General features: G+C 37.2%; 1 protein-coding gene across 2 annotated transcripts; it reads right to left on the bottom strand.

The window, feature by feature from the left end:
* Positions 1-249: 249 nt before the first annotated feature.
* Positions 250-17,235, bottom strand: gnb1b (guanine nucleotide binding protein (G protein), beta polypeptide 1b). Of its 2 annotated transcripts, none has more exons than XM_058778735.1 (11): positions 16,804-17,235; positions 10,252-10,359; positions 9,171-9,209; positions 8,710-8,816; positions 8,199-8,262; positions 6,186-6,348; positions 5,784-5,850; positions 4,788-4,989; positions 4,436-4,652; positions 3,428-3,543; positions 250-2,616 (listed from the first exon to the last, which is right to left on the bottom strand). In XM_058778735.1, exons 2-10 carry the CDS (start codon positions 10,306-10,308, stop codon positions 3,437-3,439), a joined length of 1,023 nt encoding a protein of 340 aa, XP_058634718.1. In that variant the 5' UTR covers positions 10,309-10,359; positions 16,804-17,235; the 3' UTR covers positions 250-2,616; positions 3,428-3,436. The 2 variants fall into 2 exon arrangements, with proteins under 2 accessions (XP_058634718.1, XP_058634717.1); XM_058778734.1 differs by having other exon boundaries at positions 3,400-3,543; positions 16,804-17,232.
* Between the last annotated feature and the right edge of the window lie 2,617 nt (positions 17,236-19,852).

The following is a 19,852-nucleotide window of genomic DNA, read 5'->3' on the forward strand; positions in this document are numbered from 1 at the left end:
TGGAAATCACAAATCACCAATAAAACGTTGTTCATAACTGATTAATACGACTCAATGAACTCATTTCTAGCAAAGGGCACACATCAGACTGGAAACATACCCAAATATCAAATGACGACGGTATGATTTACTCCAGGAAGTCTGAAGAACGAGGAACTGCTAATTCAGTCAGAACGGACCTTAAAAAAAACAAAAGCTTTTATTACGGTTATTTTCTGCTGCGGAAAACTCTAGCAAAACATCAGCACATCAGAGACATCTCAAACTTGTTTTATTACATCTTAAATAACAGTACATTTTAATATAGTATCTATGTTGCATCCAGCTTTCTGTGGTACACCGACAGACTGAAATTAAATACAAAAGGTGAGATAGGGAGTGCTGAGATCTACAGTTATTAATGAAGAGAGAAAATAAGGGGAATCCATTTTAATTGAACTGCAATTAATCTTTACTGGTGGCAGCACACACAAATACATCACAATTATTGTACATTATCGCAGAGAAAGGAAAAAAAACAATAAAAAAAGTCACAACTATTAAAGAAAGTGCATCTGTTTACAGTGGAAAAAGAACAGAAGACTCTGCCATGTCAGATGCCATTTCAAAACGTTTAAAGAAAAGCCAAAAGAGTTTCTCGCGATACTCCGATCAAACGTTTTGATTTAGAAAACTCACGCTAAGGTTTTTCGAGCGTCTCAAACGGGACTTTTCGCAACTGTTGTTTTTAAATTCGGGACACTTTCAGGAAGCATGGCCATGATTTACAGGTCGTCTGCAGGAAATATATGTCGTTTCTCCCTCAGGTGCATAGCTTCGCCAGTAAAAGTAAAGGATGTATGCACAGCATGTCTAAAACATCTGGAATCGACGCTTCAATGGGCAAAATTTCTGTTTCATATCGGTTTCGCCGTCCCGGTGGAGGTAAGTGGGCCTAAAGACGTCAGCGCCTGTTTAAGCAAATTCTACAGCATGCGACTACGTTAATTCATGGCAGATGAAATAAAACGCTTAACTTAAAAATTTCAGAATTATCATTATTTTCAGACATTGATTTGTACAACATTTCCATTCACATAGTAGTAACTGTATTTCCAAGCACAGACAGGGCTATCTGTTCTCTCTCTGGAACTGGGCTAAAAAGAAAAAGAAAAAAGGAAAGAAAAAAGGTTTCGGTTTTTCCAAGCACCGATCCCGACACCGCTGAAAAAAAAAAAAAAAAACAACAACCCCTAAACACTCCCCGCCCGACCTCCCCAACGCCCGCCAACCAAAACGATCCCCAAAAAAATCGGAATTAAAGCCAAAAGCTGGAAGGAACGTATAAACGTAAGACCAGAAGATAAGCTAAGGGGTTAGTCTGAACTGTTTTTAATCCGATGAAAGATAGGATTGTATTTTTTGCGAGTTTTTTTTTTCCACTTTTTTTGTACTTTTTTTTTTTGTGCATTTTCTACATTAAAATTAGCATTCAATGTGATTAACGGCATGTGCTTGGTTAGTTAACGCTTAAAACGTTAGTCAAGTTTCTTATTGTGCAAACAAAGCTGTGACGAGACTGGAAAGAAACATTAGCTAGGATATAATGCTGCATTCGCGTGCAAGTCGGATACCCATATTTACAACGGCCATTCGTAGATAAATGAAGCGAGTACCTCGGACTCAGAAATGGCAAAGTATTTCAAAGAGATATGGCATTTTTATGGCATTTTCTTTTCTTTTCTTTTTTTTTCTTTAATGACAAAGGACCAGGATTCACACTGAAAGTTAACTAATGCACAGATCAGGATTACATTTTTTTATTTTTTTTAGAAAGCTAAGGCTGTTCTTATTAGCCGGTGATCGGCAATAGCCCAGCGATGTTAACAATCGGAACAGATCAGAGGTGAACGCTGTCTGGGGACGCCCAAAAATATGAATATTAAGCTTTCACAAGAGGGCACGTGAACTTTACCTCTCGCTCGAGTCACGTTCATGAAAACTACACAACCTCTAGAGCAACCTAGTGCACACGAAAATAACAAAACAAAACACATGATTGGCATCGTCAAAAAAGCTGCTCTTCCATCCTGGTCTAGTTTCAGCATTTTACATGACTTTTCTTGTTTTCACATGGTTTTATAACAGGATTAAAAGTTTTACTAATCAGAAACATATCATCTAAACAGAAAAAACAGGCGGGAAAAAGATCTAGAAGATGGAACTATCAGATAAAAGGAACAAAAGAAGAAGAAAAAAAAAAAAAAGAAGTTAAATAATTTGTACAATTACACTCCAACATTTGCTTTCTAGACACATGATACATAAGCGTGGGATGATAGTGTTTTGTGTTTTCTCTTACAGGGTGACACAGAATGGTCCGAGAGGGAATGCAAGTTATTCATTTGATACCACAGGAAATCTTCTCTTTTTTTTCTTTTTTTTTTTAAGCTGGGTGATAAAACAAATTGTGCTCTTCTTGGTGTAGGAAAGGCATTGTTTTCCCTTAGAAGTTTTATTTCTTTTCATGGTGGTGTCAGTCAGTTTTATAAGGTGTTTTGTTGTTGACGATGCTGTGAAATTTAACATTCTAAAGTTGGAATGGTCTTCCAGTCAACTTTGGAGTTCAAATGATATCTGCGGACAGATAAAAAGAGACCAAAATGATAAAGCAGATATTCATAGAATGACTTATTTAGATCAGACAACTCCATATAATCCTCCGTTATAAATACACAAGTTAAAACATAACGTTTCCATTATACTGCAAGAAATTAACAAGCTATTTATTTAGAAATAAATGTTTGGATAACAGATACTCTTATTTGTAAATTGAATATCTGTGAAAAAAAAAGTTTCAAAAGTTGAAAATCAAATAGTTATTCAAGTATGTCTTTCTACTTGAAAATGTCAAGTTTAATTCAATTTCTTGCAGCTTCTTTGAAATTATTTGTACAATTTATTAACAATTCTTGAGTTAATTTTTCAAAGTAAATCTGAAACTAAAAATAACTAAGAAAAACAACAATAAAATATTATGATTGATTGTTCATAATTTAGCACCATACCAACTACCACAGTTATATTGACGGTGAGACAAGTGAAAAATAGAATAAAAAGAGTATAAATTAAAATGCAATTATATTACAAAATTTATATTTATCAAATTTAATCATAACATTTTATTTAAATAAATATATATATATATATATATATATATATATATATATATATATATATATATATATATATATATATATATAAAAAGTGGCCATTTGACAAAAACCTGCCCTCTGATCTTCACTAACGTGTGGCCAAAAATAGCAGGAGGTTATACAAGGATACATTTAAATGGCATGTAAAACACACAAAGTATCTCTTGTTTGACATTAGGTTGTGCTGAAGGAGGCTGACTCTTACTGTATCGGACACGTTGTATTGAAAGCACCTTCAGCGTTCAGTTCCAGATCTTGAGGAAGCTGTCCCAGGACCCTGTAGCCACTGCCATACCGTCGTCGGTTACACCCAGACAGCTAACTCGGTTGTCGTGGCCGGCCAGCACACCTGAAAAAGTCCAATTGTCAGTAAACCATACAGTGTTTTATTCACAACTTTGAAAAATCATGTTTTACAAAGATTATTGGAGTATATTTTACAAGAAAACACTTTCAGTTTTTCTACTTGAAAATGCTACTTGCCATTTCTTACCAATTTTTTTAACGGAAAGGATGAACAGCATTTTTGCAAAAGTGACTAGCTTAAAGTCTCATTTCTACACTTCAAATTTTTTGAAGTTTCAAATAAAACAAAGATTATAGTAGTACATTTGACAAGTACATACCATTTTAGTTTTTTTTTTCTCTACTTTACAATTTCATGTTTAATTCAGTGTGTTCCTTGCTGCTTCTTTGTAATTGTAATATTTACTAGCCAATTATGGAGTGAAAACTTTGCAAATGCCATTTTATATTTATACACACATCCATATATATATATATTTATTTTAATTCAGTTGGATTTAGTCATTTAAGATTTTTTTCAAGATTTCTTTCAGAAATTCACTCAAAAAAAAAAGATCAAACAAAAGTTAGTTATTGGAAATACAAATATACATGCACAGTAAAAGGTGCTTGTTGATCAACAATCCACATTTTAAAGCCTTAAAAAGTAATGTTTTAAATTTTCTGAAACACAGTGAACTTGAACTGTGCATGTTGCCATATGCAAAAGAGACAAACCAATGTGGCGTGTTAGATAGCAGGCAGCCAGGCACTGAACCATATGTAAAACAACACCACTGTGTGTGTGTGTGTGTGTGTGTGTGTGTGTGTGTGTGTGTGTGTAGTACGGTTGGTTTGTTTGCTTTTGGGGAGGTCACCAGACCACAGGCCACTGATCGTAACTATTACTAGCATATGTTTGCAGTTTTTCAGCCATCTGCGTGTGCGAATCTCACCAGCGCGGTCGGCCTTGAGGGTGTCCCACACGTTGCAGTTGAAGTCATCGTAGCCGGCGAGCAAAAGGCGGCCGCTCTTCGAGAAGGCCACAGAGGTTATGCCGCAGATGATGTTGTCGTGAGAGTAGACCATGAGCTCCTGGTCAGCACGCAGGTCAAACAGCCGGCAGGTGGCGTCGTCAGAGCCAGTCGCAAACGCGTTTCCATTGGGGAAGAACTGTGGGGGGAATATGAGCTCCTTTTAGTTTAAATTCTTCAGGAAACTGCATGCACTACTGCGCCTATTCCTAAGAACACAGTTTTTAGTTTTAATCAGTACTGTTGCTAGTCAGAATGAGGCAGGAACACTCACACAGATGGCGTTGATGTCCGACTCGTGGCCAGTGAAGGTCTGTCTGCACATGCCCTCACGGACGTCCCAGAGTTTAGCGGAGGCATCGCAGGCTCCTGACACGAACAGCCTGGTGTCCGGGGCCAGAGACAGACTCATCACATCACCGGTGTGACCCGCGAACGTGGTCGTCTGCTGACCAGTCTCTATGTCCCAGAGAGCACTGCGGGACAGATCACAATGCTTCAAAACTCACATTCATACTCTGAAATCAAAATGCCAGTGGAAATGAGCTGCAACAATTCTCAGAGCTGCAGATAAGAGCTGGAAAATCTGATCATGTCTACATTTACAAGAAAAAGAAATAAAATAATGAACTATCTAATAATAAATATTATAGGTTATATGCTAAATCGGTTTATTCTTGTGCCTATATCTTATTATTACAATCCGATTCTTAAGCCTGACGTCACGCGTCACCGCTTCTGGGTCCAAACGCTCTATCAGATGCCACAAGAAAACAACAAATGGTACGAATATACACCCAGAATGTGACATAATACTACCAAAACATTATAATCTAACCTTTATCTCCAAACCGAAATCCCAGATGGACAGACAGTGATTAATTTTTATAAATCCTTAAAATATTTGTGTTTGGGACGCTGTGAGTACATTAACACCATAAATTGGGTTAAAAATAAAAAAGTGTGAAGAAATTATTTTTGTCTTCCCCATAATGCAATGGTTCAAATGATGTTACTTCCTGAATGTTGATTTTATAGAATGGTCAATTTAAACAAAAAAAAAGAATCGAGACATAACAAATACAAAGCGTATGCTATTTAAATAAAACATTTTTATGTATAATCTGATTCCTGACTTTAAAGAAAAATTTAAATATAAAAATATTCCTGTTGGCATTGATAGCAAAATCGGGTCCTAATTGTAGATGTAAGCTTTAGTATCTGAGATATCCAAGTTTTGGTTTGCTGGGATACAATTCCTCACACTCACCAGGTGGTGTCGCCAGAACTTGTAACAATCTGGTTGTCATCAAGGAAGCGGCAGCAAGAGAGGTATCCTGTAGACGGGAGGAAATTTAACACATGACTCCAAACCAATATTTCTTCTCAAAATCTTAAGAAATGTATAATACTTTAAAACAAAATAATATCTGTGAATGAACAATATCTCATTGTGAGGAGGATGAACACTGCATTACAGAATGAGAGTGCATTGTGTAATTGCTGATGCCGTCATTCAAGTCAATCAGATGAGGTATATTAAAAAGGGTGCAAAAAACATTAGTGCAGTTTCATGCTGTAATCACAGCTTGGCTCAACACAGACCCTTGTGTATACTCACAAGAGGCAAGATCAAGAGTGTGTGAGTGTTTTGGGAGGACACGTCCTGTACCTGTGTGTCCGGCCAGCTCACGGCTGACACGCACGTTCCCCTCGCGAGTCTTGAGGCTGTAGATGGAGCAGATGTTGTCTAATCCTCCACAAGCAACGTAATTCCCTGAAGGAGCATAGGCACAGGTCATCACCCAGGAGGAGCGCAGAGGAATGGCGTGGACCTGAAACACAACACATGAATGCTCAGGAAAAGACATGGAAGTAATCTGTAGCACAAACCATTTCAAAAAGCTGATCAACAGAGGGTCTATATTACTTCGTGTTAGGGCAAAAATGATAATATTTATAATGACATTTCAGAAACTAGGCTTTTACAAAATGCAAGTGCTTGCCTATGCAAAAGATGGGTAACTTTTTTGCTGAAGGGTTTTGAGCATTTTAGGTTCAAGTCGTGCCCATCCTGGAACATCGGCACAATGAGTTACAAGGTTTATTTTTTATTTATTTTTTTATTTTACCGGTTTGTTCAAGTAATAGTGATGCTTGGTCTGTGACAATTCAGTCGAGAAAATAAATAGGAATTCACTGAAATAAGTTAATATTCAATTATTTTGTATGAGGTTGATAATTAAAATGTGTTTATAAAAAATAAAAATAAAAAGTTTAAAATATAAAAGGTTTACAACATCAGTCTAATTAGAATTAGGGGTGTCCCCGACTAAGGATTTTCATAGTCGAATCGGAATTTTCGAATCATGCCGATAGTCAACTGATAGTCGAATCATATATTTGGGGGCGGGGCAAAATACATTTTGTCACAATACATTTTACACAAGTCAGACATTCGACAGTCATAAATACACAGGGAAAATGTGTAACGGACGCCTCGCAGATACAAACGGGGTAAATAATGTTTTATGTTTTGATTAAAAGATAGTTAACATTAAACGTCAGCGAATCTCAAGAATTCACTTTTTTTTTTTTCACAATAGTGCTCTCAATATATTGTTATGTATACGAGTTATATGTTCTGCATTTCTGTTTTGAGCTGCGCACGCTGAAGATGACCAGTAGAATTTAACTCATTTATCTCACATAGAATACGCTTCGTTATTTATATAACATAACGTTAATATTAAGACTTATAGGCTATCTGCACAAAATGCCCCGAATGCACACGAACACATCTGCGCGGCTCTGAATGAACTCCTTTTGTGGACGCGTTCTTCACGCAATAACATGCAGAAACACAACTAAACACTAAAAAAAAAAAAAAAAACCACAGCGTTTTATTATAACAGTGTTCTCATTATAATGCTATGCATACGACAGTGCCAGTCATAGTTATTAATATTCTGCATTGTTGTCCTGCTCGCTGAAGAGATAATCACCGTACTCCAATGAAGCGCTTTACTATAGCGTAACTCAACCAAATGCATCTTATACGAGATAAATAATATATACAAGATATAAATAAACCGACTGAAACGTTTTGAAATCACTTGTTGTACCCTACCTGATCGAAAAAAAAAAAAAAAAAAAATGAAGTCTTCAACTCTGCCTGTTTCAATTTGAGTCTTGTTAAAGATTTACATCCCTGCCGCCAAGATGCTCCTCTGTCGGTGACGGATTAGAAAGCGAAACTTTAATCTATAGGTGAAACTGGATTTATTCACGCACGTTAATATTTATTTAAAGCTTCTTTCTTTTAAGATTCTTATTTACAGCATTATCATAATAGGCTGTATATTAACTTATTGGGAGAAAACCGGTAGTTCTATGTGAAATCAGACACTGAACCCCCCCCTTATAGCCAAAATGGCATGATCATAACACCCCGCAAATATTCGACTGTGAGATTGGTAGTCGAATCAGGCTCCTCGAATCGTCGACACCCCTAATTAGAATTAGATTTTTTTTTTCCTGTGGTTAAAAATAAAGATGTATTATAAAAATAAAAACCACTTCAGAAAACAGGTGCACCTTGCCAAAAGTCATACTGTGATACTGAAATTCTCTATATGAAATCACAAATCAAGAAATCAAAGAATAACAAGTACAAATATAATACCTTATTTGTGGTATAACTGTCCCAAATAATGAGTTTTCCATCCTGGGAGGCACTGACAAGCAGCCTGCACAGAAAACACAAGAGCACAGTTGAGTGATTGGGGTTTACATCCCTAAGAGAGAACGTGGATATAAAAATCACAGCCTGCACAATAACAATCAGGAGGATTGTCTCCCGGAACAATCTCAAACTATTCCCAGCACCATTCGGGCACAAAAATGGTACCGTTATGGATTTTTCTTGGCTGTAGCTATAATAGTAACAACATGCTTAGTCATAACACCTACTTACAACCATCACTCACCACCTACACAAACACAATAAAAGAACATGATTCAATGCAATAGGGATAGCATGCAGTGGACACCACATGAGCCATGAACCCATCCACCTCCACTGCGAATGGGAAACCCCTCGGTGTATCTCGCCCTGATGTACAAGGATGTTTTCAAAGGGCTTACAAATAAGGTCAGGCAAATCATGCAAATAACGTGACGGAGCGGTTCTGTACCTGGAATCGGTGCCCCAGTGCATGGCGTAGATTTTAGCCAAATGTCCTCGCAGTGTTCTTCTTGTGCGCATCTGGATTCGGCCAACAGGGTCGATGTTGGCTGTGATCTGAAAACGTGTGCGCGAATTAAAAAACATCCACACAGATAGCAGCTGTATAGATTAATCTGTTTATTTAAATTACAGTTACCTTAAAACATTTAAACTAGTGCTGGGCAACGATTAATCGCATCCAAAATAAACGATTTTGTGTACATAATATGTGTGTGTGTACTGTGGATATTTGTTATAATACACACACATGCATGTATATATTTAAGAAAAATATGTTTATATATTAAATATGAATATAAATATATACATGTAAATATTTTCAAAAAATATACTGTATGTGTGTCTATATATACACAGCACACATACATATATTATGTACACAAAAACTATAATCAAACAGTTTCTTACCTGTGATAGTGTGGCATCTGCACAAGCTTTCCTTGCATCCTAGGAAAGAAAGAAATGGAGAAAACAAGTTTAGATACTGTGGACTGTTTAGATTTAGGGTTAATGTTTAGTACATAACCATACAGTAACATAAGATGTGTTGTAACAGTGACATACGATTCCTTCTTTAAAAAATGTTCACATCCAACACCTTGCTCAAACTGAGAAATCAAATTGGTAGCATTATTGACCTGCTAATGTTAATTTAATCATTGATTTGATTGATTGTGGCTAAAAGGTCAAAGATTTGAGAAATTTTAAAACATAATAGCTGAGGACTGGTAAAAATATCTCAGGCTGAGAGAAAATGTAATGTGGCTTCATGGAGGAAGTATCGGGTGTAAATTCTTTCTGGAACTTAGTGAAGAATGAGAACAGTACAGTTACAGTAAATGTTTTTTCCTGCAGTGTTAAACTATGTAAATAACCGCCCTCAGTATTTAAATGTCTTTTGGTTATGCAAATACTTCTGAGTAACAAGAGACTACCAAGTAATCAGGTTGTAAAAAACATGCACATATTTATAGCTAGATTGGAAATATGTTTAGTTTAAAAACAAATAGAGAGAGAGAAAAAGAGAAGATATTTTAAATATAGCAGGCATGTCAAAATCTCTAATCATGAATGTGAGGATTTTTTTTTTTTCTGGTGGTTGAAATTTTCCACAACAACAACTGGACGCTACACTGACTCCTTTCAAACTGGAGTCTTGAAGGAATAGTTTACCCAAAAATGAAAATTCTCTCATTTACTCACCCTCAAGTTGTTCCAGACCTTAAAATGCTGAATAATCAATAGATATTTTTCTATTTTTTTAAAGTAATAAGATTAATATTAACCAGGGCAATCCATTAGTCCACATTTTGCAATTGTGGAGTACAATATATATACTGTATATTATGTCAAATTACCATTCATTTGATTTCAGCAACTTAAAGTTTCAATTGCATTATACCATATACATTTTCAAGATGTGTTGTGTTACAGGTATGGATTAGGGATTAATGAATGCAGTTGTGTATGAGATCAGAGAGATCCTCACTCTGATCTGGTTCTTCAGCTGCTCGGCCTCCTGGCGTAACTGGTCCAGTTCACTCATTTTCCTCTTCTAAAGCTCTGCCTCACTCCTACTGCCGGGACACGTTCTGATCTACAGCAGAGAAAAAGAGAGAAAACACTTAGACTCTAATTCCAATGTTATCGCTTCAAAAGACATGGAAGGAGGGATATTTGGCCATCTTGAAACTATCGATTAACAAAAGTCTGAATTTCAGTGTGCGTAATTCCTGTTTTAAAACAAGCAAACTGGTCCCAGCATCAGATACAGAAACAACCATATTGTTCGCAGTAATATTGCACGCTGACTGCATCTACAAGAGGAACACTCTGCATTTACCATGTCATGTGACATAGGTTAATGGATCGCTAGTAGATTGTTTATCAATACACAAGGGTGTAAATTCAAGATCCCACCCCACCGCATTAGCTACTGAAAGCAACCAAAGAACCATTTCCTCTTGTGGTGAAATGAGTTGTTGCTCCTTAATGAAAAATGCAGAAGTACAAAGAGAACAACAGCAAGAAACAAGCTGCGATCCTGTCCTTTTATGATGTCAATAATCAGAGCAAAGGAAAAAAAAAATGTTTAAAGACCACATAAAATTGCATTTTATTTCCATAATGTGCCAAATTACAAGTGAAACAGGATATTCAATGAGAATGTGGGGCAGAACTCGATTTTATCCATTGGGAATTGATTGGATGATGAAAACTGGGCGCTACATCCAAGAATGGGGTCATGTGGTTGGAGGGAGGGACTCAAAGAAAGTAAGAGCTTGATGACATCAGCTGAAAAGCAAAGGCGTTTCAAAGGCGGAGCATGTGATTTAATTTAAATGAACAATCGTGCAGACAAACATCATGGGCACCTGGAATGTGAATTAGGAGAGGAAATAGGCTACTTTTAATTTCATCCAAAAGACTAACAGCAATCAACTATAATAGCTAGCATTAAAGGTTAATATGCTGCAATGTCCATACTGGGCAACTATTCATTGTCTGGTTTCCAGGCTGAAATGCTGATTCCAAACAGCGATTCCTTTATAAAAATAACCCGACGCACTCTGAAACCCTTAAAGCCGGTCCGTTTTAATCTCGATTTAGAGCAAACGCACTCGACTGACAACAGCGAGTCCTTCTAGGCCAGCTCTTATCCTATTAGCGTTCCCAGCCCACAGCCGTGTTTTCACACCTCTCTCTCCACAGTGTCATTGACATAATCCTGGGACACGCTTGATTCAGCTCCTTCAGGCAAATCCAGTTAAGACACACCGGGGACACTGATCGGAAGAGCAGCACCTATCCTGCTGACCCAAATCCTTCATGCGCTCAGACAAACGGCTGATGAAGGCAGCTGTTTTAATGGGCCAACGGAGTGTACGCATCTAACGCTGGAGAAAGGGAGCTAATGATGGGATTAATTTTAGAGGTACGTGAAGAGCAAGGAAAGGATCTGCATGCTGCGGGAGATGCAGTGGCGGACAAAGGCTTCAAGTTATTGCAACTGTGGCACATTCGTGGTCATGTGCACTGCAACATGCTGCTATTCCACCGATATACTGAGTAAGATTTGGATGAGCAAGTTACATTTATGGTCGATTCATTTAAGTACATACTATTTCTGATAGCATATTACTACTTTAAGGTGCTGGTGCATGTAAAAAAAGCTTTTTAAATGCATAAACATTAAGTTTGGCTCATTAGCAGGCAACTGAACAACTCAAACATTTCAAAAAATGCCATTTTGCACATCCAAAACTGTTTCATGTTCTACAAATGAGTGAACTGACATCGTATGACCTACTTTAGAAAAGAATCATGAGAAATGACTTTTAATTCAAATATAGACCAATTTGCAGCTGCACAATATCTCGATTCTCAAGCAGCTGTCATCTTTCCCATTAGCCTGGTCTTAGTCGTCCCGATTTGAGGAAGATGAATGCAGGTTTAAGCTTGAGCAAAGACTGTCTAGAAGAACATCAAGACCAAGGAAGGGCTGATGGGAGAAAGGATGACAATTACACCGCATGGGTCAGCTGAGGACTGTCAGGCAATGATCAATACTTTTGAGTGATATTAGCGAAGCCACACATATGCTTGTTACTCCCAGATGTCTGTGGTCGGGCAATCTAACTGGAGCACTAAAAATTTGGTTGGATCCATTTCCTGTAATTGCCATTGCCCTCTGGTGCATTATGCCATGGCCTAATTGTGAAATCAATGTTTGAAAAGTGAAAGTCGAAGCAAGGCGTATATGCTATCAGAAGAAACATCTCTCAAACATTTCTCGACAGTTTCCTTGAATGTCACTCAATGAAAGAATTAAGCATCTCAAGTAAAGTTTCCTGAGTGATCAAACGGTTAAAAGACATTTGGGAAGTTACATGCATAGCAAACATAACTCAAAAACTGATAAAGGCAGGCAACAGATAAGAAAACATGCTTAAAATTCAACAAGACTAAGGATATGGTCTTAGCTCACAGAAACATACTTAAAAGTATGTTGATGATGACAAGCACTTGCAAGTAACTTCCTGCTACTTGCTGAGAAATTCCTGAGACACCAGAATCACCGTCACGTGGCCGAGACCTTTAAAAGTTCCTTAAAGTTTCAGGTTATACTCTGAATTTCTTACCTTACGCGGCTTGCACAAGGCTCCTTGTGTTTGACAGCCAGAAAATGTTTCTCTTGGTGAACGTCTTATCCTTTCCTATACACTTGCTTCTTCCTGATTGGCTGACCTCTTAAATGGGCCTGCATCGAGACAATACGCCTAAGTCCTCTAATCTTGCTGATCAAAATGACATGGTTACAAAAGGTAAGTCCCTCATCTCACCTTCAGTACAGCACAGCTACTCAACCCAACATGAATATTTATCAGAGAGGCACCAATATGAAAAATTTGGTGGATACGGATAGAGATTACCATTTTTATTTGGTCAACACCCGAACAATAATCTATATTAAATATAAATATATCTTCATTTATGCATATAAAGAGTCCACTGCTTGAATTGGGGAAAACTCCTAATATTACTGGCAGTTAATATCAATCCAAACTATCCCATGCCAATAAAAATCTTATGCCAACAAATGGGGGACAAAATGTAACTTTCAATGCTTTGATATCACAGCAAAGAGCTGCTTAAACTGAAAAAAAGGCCCTGATATTATAACAAAAGTAGGAAAATAATTTAAAAAAAATTATATAAATTTTCTTAGAAAACTGCATAGAACATAAAAAAATAAACTCATATTTAAAATAAACTCCAACATTAACAGCTTTCAATACTGACCTAATCAGGCTAATGCAGATCACTTTTAACAAGTAAAACAAAATAAACAGCTGATGACCATTTATTAACTATTTATAACTATTGAAAACAAGGAATGGAAATAATAAGCCTGGATATTACAGGCTTACAGCGCCAGGTTAATCAGGACGATGCTGATCATTTAAAAAGGGAGATACAACACAAATATTGGCTGAAACTGATATAGTTATCAATATACATAAACATGACGTAGTTCAGTGTTACAAAGCCACATCATGAGCGGGGTTCACCTTTTATTGTCTGCCGAAATGAAACTTCATTATGCACAAATACTGAATATTATGTGCCAAAGACCAGAGTATAAGATAGCACAAAGCAAAGTCGAATGCAGTAAGGCATCAACATATGTGCTAGCAGAGCTCAATCTCACCCTCTCAACAAACACTTGATCAGAGTCAGCTGACTGCAGGACAAAAAGAGAGCTGTAAGAAATGGCCTAAAGGTGCCACAGACTGCGTATTCACAGGTCACTTCAGGGCAAATCTTTCTTAGATCCTTTTAGAAAACATTTATTTCACAAAAACCTTTGTAAATGATCCAAACATGCTAAAAATGTCTGACTTGATAACGCACGCAGCCGCTGATCTCCAAACAGAACTTTATTACATCAACATAAATTACTCCAACTCCTGGAGGATGATGCGGTTTATTAGGCATTAACAGAAGAAAAATAAAATGCATATCGCTAAAGCTGGATCACAGGAAAGACAGTAACCAGCACTATCACTATCCAAGCCTGTAATCCTAAAAGCTAAAATCCACGTACAGTAAATCTGTAATCCCTCTCAGTGTCACTCATGGAAAAACAGCTGTGCGGAGCTGGGCATGCAGTCTAAGAATTTGTGGGACTGTTTTAAGTCCTTGCACTATGCATTCAACAAAATACTGAATTTTTATTACTTGTCTTATTGACTTCTACATATATTTTAATCAAGAAAAGACGATAAAATGAAGTTGCTGCGGATCCACGTCACAGGAATTACCTTTCGGCAAAACTTCAAGAGAAAGATACGTAGTGAATTTACAAGAATAACCTCAACATCTGAATGACAAATGGGTGTCAATATGAATATAAAAAAGGATATTCAGAAACTCCATTATCTGAACAGAAATCAATTCTGCCATCACAGCCCTCCACTTATCAGCTTCTAAGGCGTCCAATGGGAATCAAACTGATGCTTTTAGTTACCCACAATTACAAAAATAAATCAATGATGCGTGTGTATTCAATGCATATCATAAATAAGCCATTCAGAAGGATTTCCAACATGCAAATATAATATTAAATTACAAATGAACACTGAATATAATAAACATAAGAAATGAACTCAAGGGAACCAACTGCGATGTTTGCATGGCTTTATCAACTATAAAATCAATATTTGCAATACAGCACCTATTTTGCTTTCGTTTTAAATTAATAAACCACATACATTCGCATGAGCTAAACACAGCATGGCATTGAAAGCGTTATGTGCACCTTAATACACAAATCTCTACAGATAAAACAATCAACAGAAGTGCTGAGCACCGAATAGCACAAGTTGAAATCAAAAATGCGTTTGATGTGTGAACGATTATGTCACAACGCTCTCGAAATACTATTCGATTATTTCAACATTCATTTGGCATAAAACGATGGACGTGCAGCTTTAGTGCACTAGACACTACAGCGTTTCATTCCAAAATGCATCGACTTTTGCATCTAAATGTTTACCAGAGCTGGTTTTTAAGACAAATCGCCGTGTTTAGAGCGGAAAGGTGCATTTCCTCGCCGTTTCAGTGGGTTAAATCAACGGCATGCTGCTCTGAGTGCGGAGAGGGAAGCCGGAGAGAGGCTACGGACGCCATCTTGTTCTTGGGCCCCACATTGAAGAATTCATTGATTCCGTTTATTTATTCATGAACGGTGTTCCTTTATCTAAATGCCAGCGAAGAGAAAGGCAAACTCGATCGGTAGGGGAAAAAAGGAGGAGGGCGTAACATATTTATCCCATAGCCTATATTCCCCCGACCAATCCCTTAATAGTGACCTCAATACTGAGCTGCTCGCCCGTTCTTAAAATATTCCAGCAGCGATAATAAAGGCCATCAGGCTCCATTCATTTCGCGTATCTAAAGAGCTGCAGCGCTGTTTGCTGCATTACTGTGATAAATGTTGGCCGGATCGCGGGAGAAAACACATTTAACATGGCTTTATCATCAGCAAAAGCAGTTTAGGGAGGATCGTAGTGGAGCATCACTGAGATGTCGGGGAGGGAGGCAGTGCACCTATGTACCTGACCAGCAAGGCCTTTTAAATAGAGACTTGTACATAGTTAAGGAAATCCAATTAGGTTGTTTCAAAGACTAGTTAAAAGCAGCAGTGCACGCTTAATGCAATAAAGACAAACACACTTACACGCTGAGTCGCTTAAATGCACACTGGGATTCAGGTTAAGCCATTAGGACTCGTGTAATAAATCCATTTGAACGTAAATATATAAATAAAACACGCACACGCTAGAATTGCTTGTAATATTCAGCCAGATGTTGCAGATTGTAATACACAATCGGGAGAACAAATAAATGACTAATCTTTATTTACCGACTGCAATTCGATCAATATTCACATCCAGTACAAGGCAATGTCTTAACCAGCATTAGGCGAGCAAAAATCCTCGATTCTGTAACACAGAGGAAGGCCTAACTGGGTCGAAAAGCCGAATATTTTGCCAGCAGAGGCTCCAGTAATTAGCCAGTTAGCTTACAGACCAGCCTCTCAACCAAAACCCATACCACCCTTGCCCAAAATCAACTTTTAACGCTTTTTAAACACCTCTAACCACCACACGAGCGATTTCTCACAATCCTCAATCGGTTTGATTTCTGAGGTAACGTTAACGCCGTTTTTTTAGGTGCTAGCAAGCTGACTCGCGCAAAACGGCCTCCGGTGAAGTCGGCCGACTGCATTCGCGCTATATTAACGAAACGAGCACTATATAATCGCAATAAGCGTAAATAGCTGTTCGAAATGACTGTTTTTGGTCAATTTGCCTGGCTTTGTTGTGTATGTAAATCGGTCGGCTAGCCGCTACCTGCGCCTCACCCCACCCCCCTTCATTCTCTATGGTGACCAGCATTTTCTCCAACAAATTCATCCGTTTTTAACGAAATAACCAGTTCCACACTCTTGAAATAAGCATATGGTGTTCCATACCTGTTCTCAGTCGTAAATGGCCTTTGTTTATATGGCATTGACCGAAAAAAACGATGGTGTGGCTGTCAAATCCACGCATCAACGAACAAGACGAGCTAGCTCGCTAACTAGCAGTGGGAGAAGTACCGAGTCCACTTCCACAGCGACAAAACTCGCTCCAGCGGGCGGGAAATGAGCCTGTTTGAGGGGGGATCTCAACTGCGATGAAAAACTGCACTCATAAATGTCCGATTGCAGACTTTGGTCAACGAATAAGTCCGTCGGTGGCCACTTCCCGTTGCCTTCCTTGAAGGAGCACTTCTCTCCAGTTCAGTTCACCTCTCATCCGGCCATCAGACGGAGATGGGCGCGGTAACCCTGCAGTCTGCCCTGGGAAACCCCACGCCGCAGCGAGCGAGAAAAGCGGCGCTCTTACGCAGGAATGGAATTGACAGAAACGTTTCCAAGCCAATTTAGCAACATTTGTACACACAGCTGCACGTTTTTAGACGCCAAGCGTCTTTCTACTGTTATTTGCATCGAAATATTGTCATTATAAAACAGCTATACCATTATAACAAACTTATAAAATACACCTGAGCACAGACTTTTAGGGGAGAAGACTGGGGCAAGTTGTCACACTTTTTCAGAATCAGATCAGAATCAGAAAGAGCTTTATTGCCAAGTGTACACACACAAGGAAATTGACAGAATGACAAGTGACAAGACAGATAACAAAATAAAAAAGTGATTAAAAATAAACATGTGAAAACAATACACAATAGACAATATATTTTGTCTCCTTCTTTACTCCAGACAATATTTTTATTTGTTTATCTTAGGAAGTCAGTTTATAGGCACACATCTTAAAGACTACAAATGGCAATTGAACATTTCCACCTTGTCATAAAAAAAAAGAAAGAAAGAAAGAAGATATTTAACAAATGTGGGCCTTTTGTGACAACATGCCCCAACGGGAGCCTGCAATTAAAAATGTTTAAATCTATTATATAGTTGACAAACTAACAAACGTATACCAATGCATTGCATGGCTCGTGAGACATGGTACCATTGTAATACCATGTTTAACAATAACAAGTATTAAAAGTACTACAATGTACACTGCTATACCTCCCATTAGAAGCACCACTTTATTGAACTAGGTGTTTGAGACCAGCATTTGACATGTGACAACTAGCCTCATTCTTTTTATATATTAACAACAACAACAAGAGAGAGGACAAAATGAATCTAAACTTCTAATAATGGAGGAAAAGCTTTAATTTAGTTTGAAAGCTGTTGAAAGTGATGCTTCTAATGGGAAGTACAGTAGAAGTATTGTAGTACTTTTAGTACTTGTTATTGTTAAACATGGTATTACAATGGTACCATGTTTCATGAGTTATGCAGTGCGTTGGTATTCATTTGTTAGTTTGTTGACCATCACTGACCAATGTATTTGCATTGTATTTCAAGGTACTTCAAATAATACCCTGGTATTATGTACCATGTACAAAAACAAACAAACAAACAAATAATACCATGGCAATTTAAAGGGATTGTTCACCCAAAAAATGTTGTTCCAAACCCGTAACACATTTATTCAGGACAGGTATTTGGAGGAAATTCGTTCATCTTCGGAACACAAATTAAGACATTTTTGATGAAATCCGAGAGCAAGGTCCTACCATGTTCAAGGCCCAGAAGAGTACCAAGAGCATCGACAAAATAGTCCATGTGACATCAGTGCTTCAACCGTAATTTTATGAAGCTACGAGAATACTTTTTGTTTTGCAGAATTTGACAAAATTAAATTGTGTTCAGAAGATGAACGGAGGTCTTACGGGTTTGGAACAACATGAGTGGGAGTAATTAATGACAGAATTTTCATTTTTGGGTGAACTATCCCTTTAACAGTTCTTTTAGTGTTGAAATGAGGAATTACAGGAACTTCAAGCAATTATGTGATGCTTTTTGAGAAGTATTTTCATCAGTGACAATGAGAGGAGCTTTGGTAAAATTATCCAGAACTTCTTTTTAGTTCACAAGATTTTGTCACTAGAGTTATTAGTGTTTCACAGTGACAAGGCGTGATGAATATCTACAACATGAAACAAATGTTCTGCTTCTCTTTTCAGCTGACATCACGACATCCTCTGCTCTCAAACCACCTGTCATAAAGAGAAGATTAAATGTACAGTCCATTTCCAATGGTTATTTTTTCGCACAGAATATCCTGTTTTATTCAGAAATATGTCACAATATGGAAGTAAAATGTCATTGCATGTTGACTTTAATGTACTTAAAGGGTTATTTGACAAATATTTTACATTTGACAGCTGGGATTAGTCTAATAACATCCTGTTTTGTGAAAAATATTGTTTTGACATGCATACTGTTAATACCATCTGACTGAACATTTAACACAATAAAGTTAATTTCAGACTTTAATGTGAATTAAGATGAAAATCATGCTTAGGCTATTAGTTAAGGAGTAACATATCATTTCTGATTTTGATGACCTATGTGGTTGAATCTTACAAAACCTCACAAAACCATGTCTGGGTCACGATACTATGCAATTTTCATATTCATTAAATACCATCAATATTTATTTTATATTATACTATTTAATTTCAATGGTGCTGTGCATTACATGATCTAAAAATAATACTAATTGATTACTAAAACCAAGTTTTTAAAATTAATTAATTAATTTCTTATATTGGCCTCTGTAAATAAACAACAAAAATAATGGATGTCTAAAATCCATCAGTTTTTCCAAATATCAACATTTCCACTCAAATTGCTACGTATATAATATAATTTGAAATTAACAATTTACTAAAGTATTTTTTACTATAGAAATGGAAGGGATATGAAATACATACTTGGCTAAAGTAAAAAAAATAAATCAATCACATATGGTACACTGAGTGTTGCTTACATGTATTATCTTGTAACTAAGGATTATATTTACTCTTTATCTCCTCCTCTTAGCATGTTAGACAGTTAATTTGAGAGCAGTTTGGCTTGTGTTTCATAAACAGACAAATAAGAGGATTAGAGT

Source organism: Onychostoma macrolepis, chromosome 06 (genome assembly GCF_012432095.1).
Source record: "Onychostoma macrolepis isolate SWU-2019 chromosome 06, ASM1243209v1, whole genome shotgun sequence".
NCBI classification, from domain to species: domain Eukaryota; kingdom Metazoa; phylum Chordata; class Actinopteri; order Cypriniformes; family Cyprinidae; genus Onychostoma; species Onychostoma macrolepis.

Bases quoted from the DNA above. Each gene is read 5' to 3' on its own strand.
- gnb1b (XM_058778735.1), bottom strand. From the start codon at position 10,308: ATGAGTGAACTGGACCAGTTACGCCAGGAGGCCGAGCAGCTGAAGAAC. The intron at 9,210-10,251 runs GTGAGGATCTCT...TTTCTTTCCTAG, and splicing joins AGCTGAAGAACCAGATCAGA to GATGCAAGGAAAGCTTGTGC. The intron at 8,817-9,170 runs GTAAGAAACTGT...ACACGTTTTCAG, and splicing joins CAGATGCCACACTATCACAG to ATCACAGCCAACATCGACCC.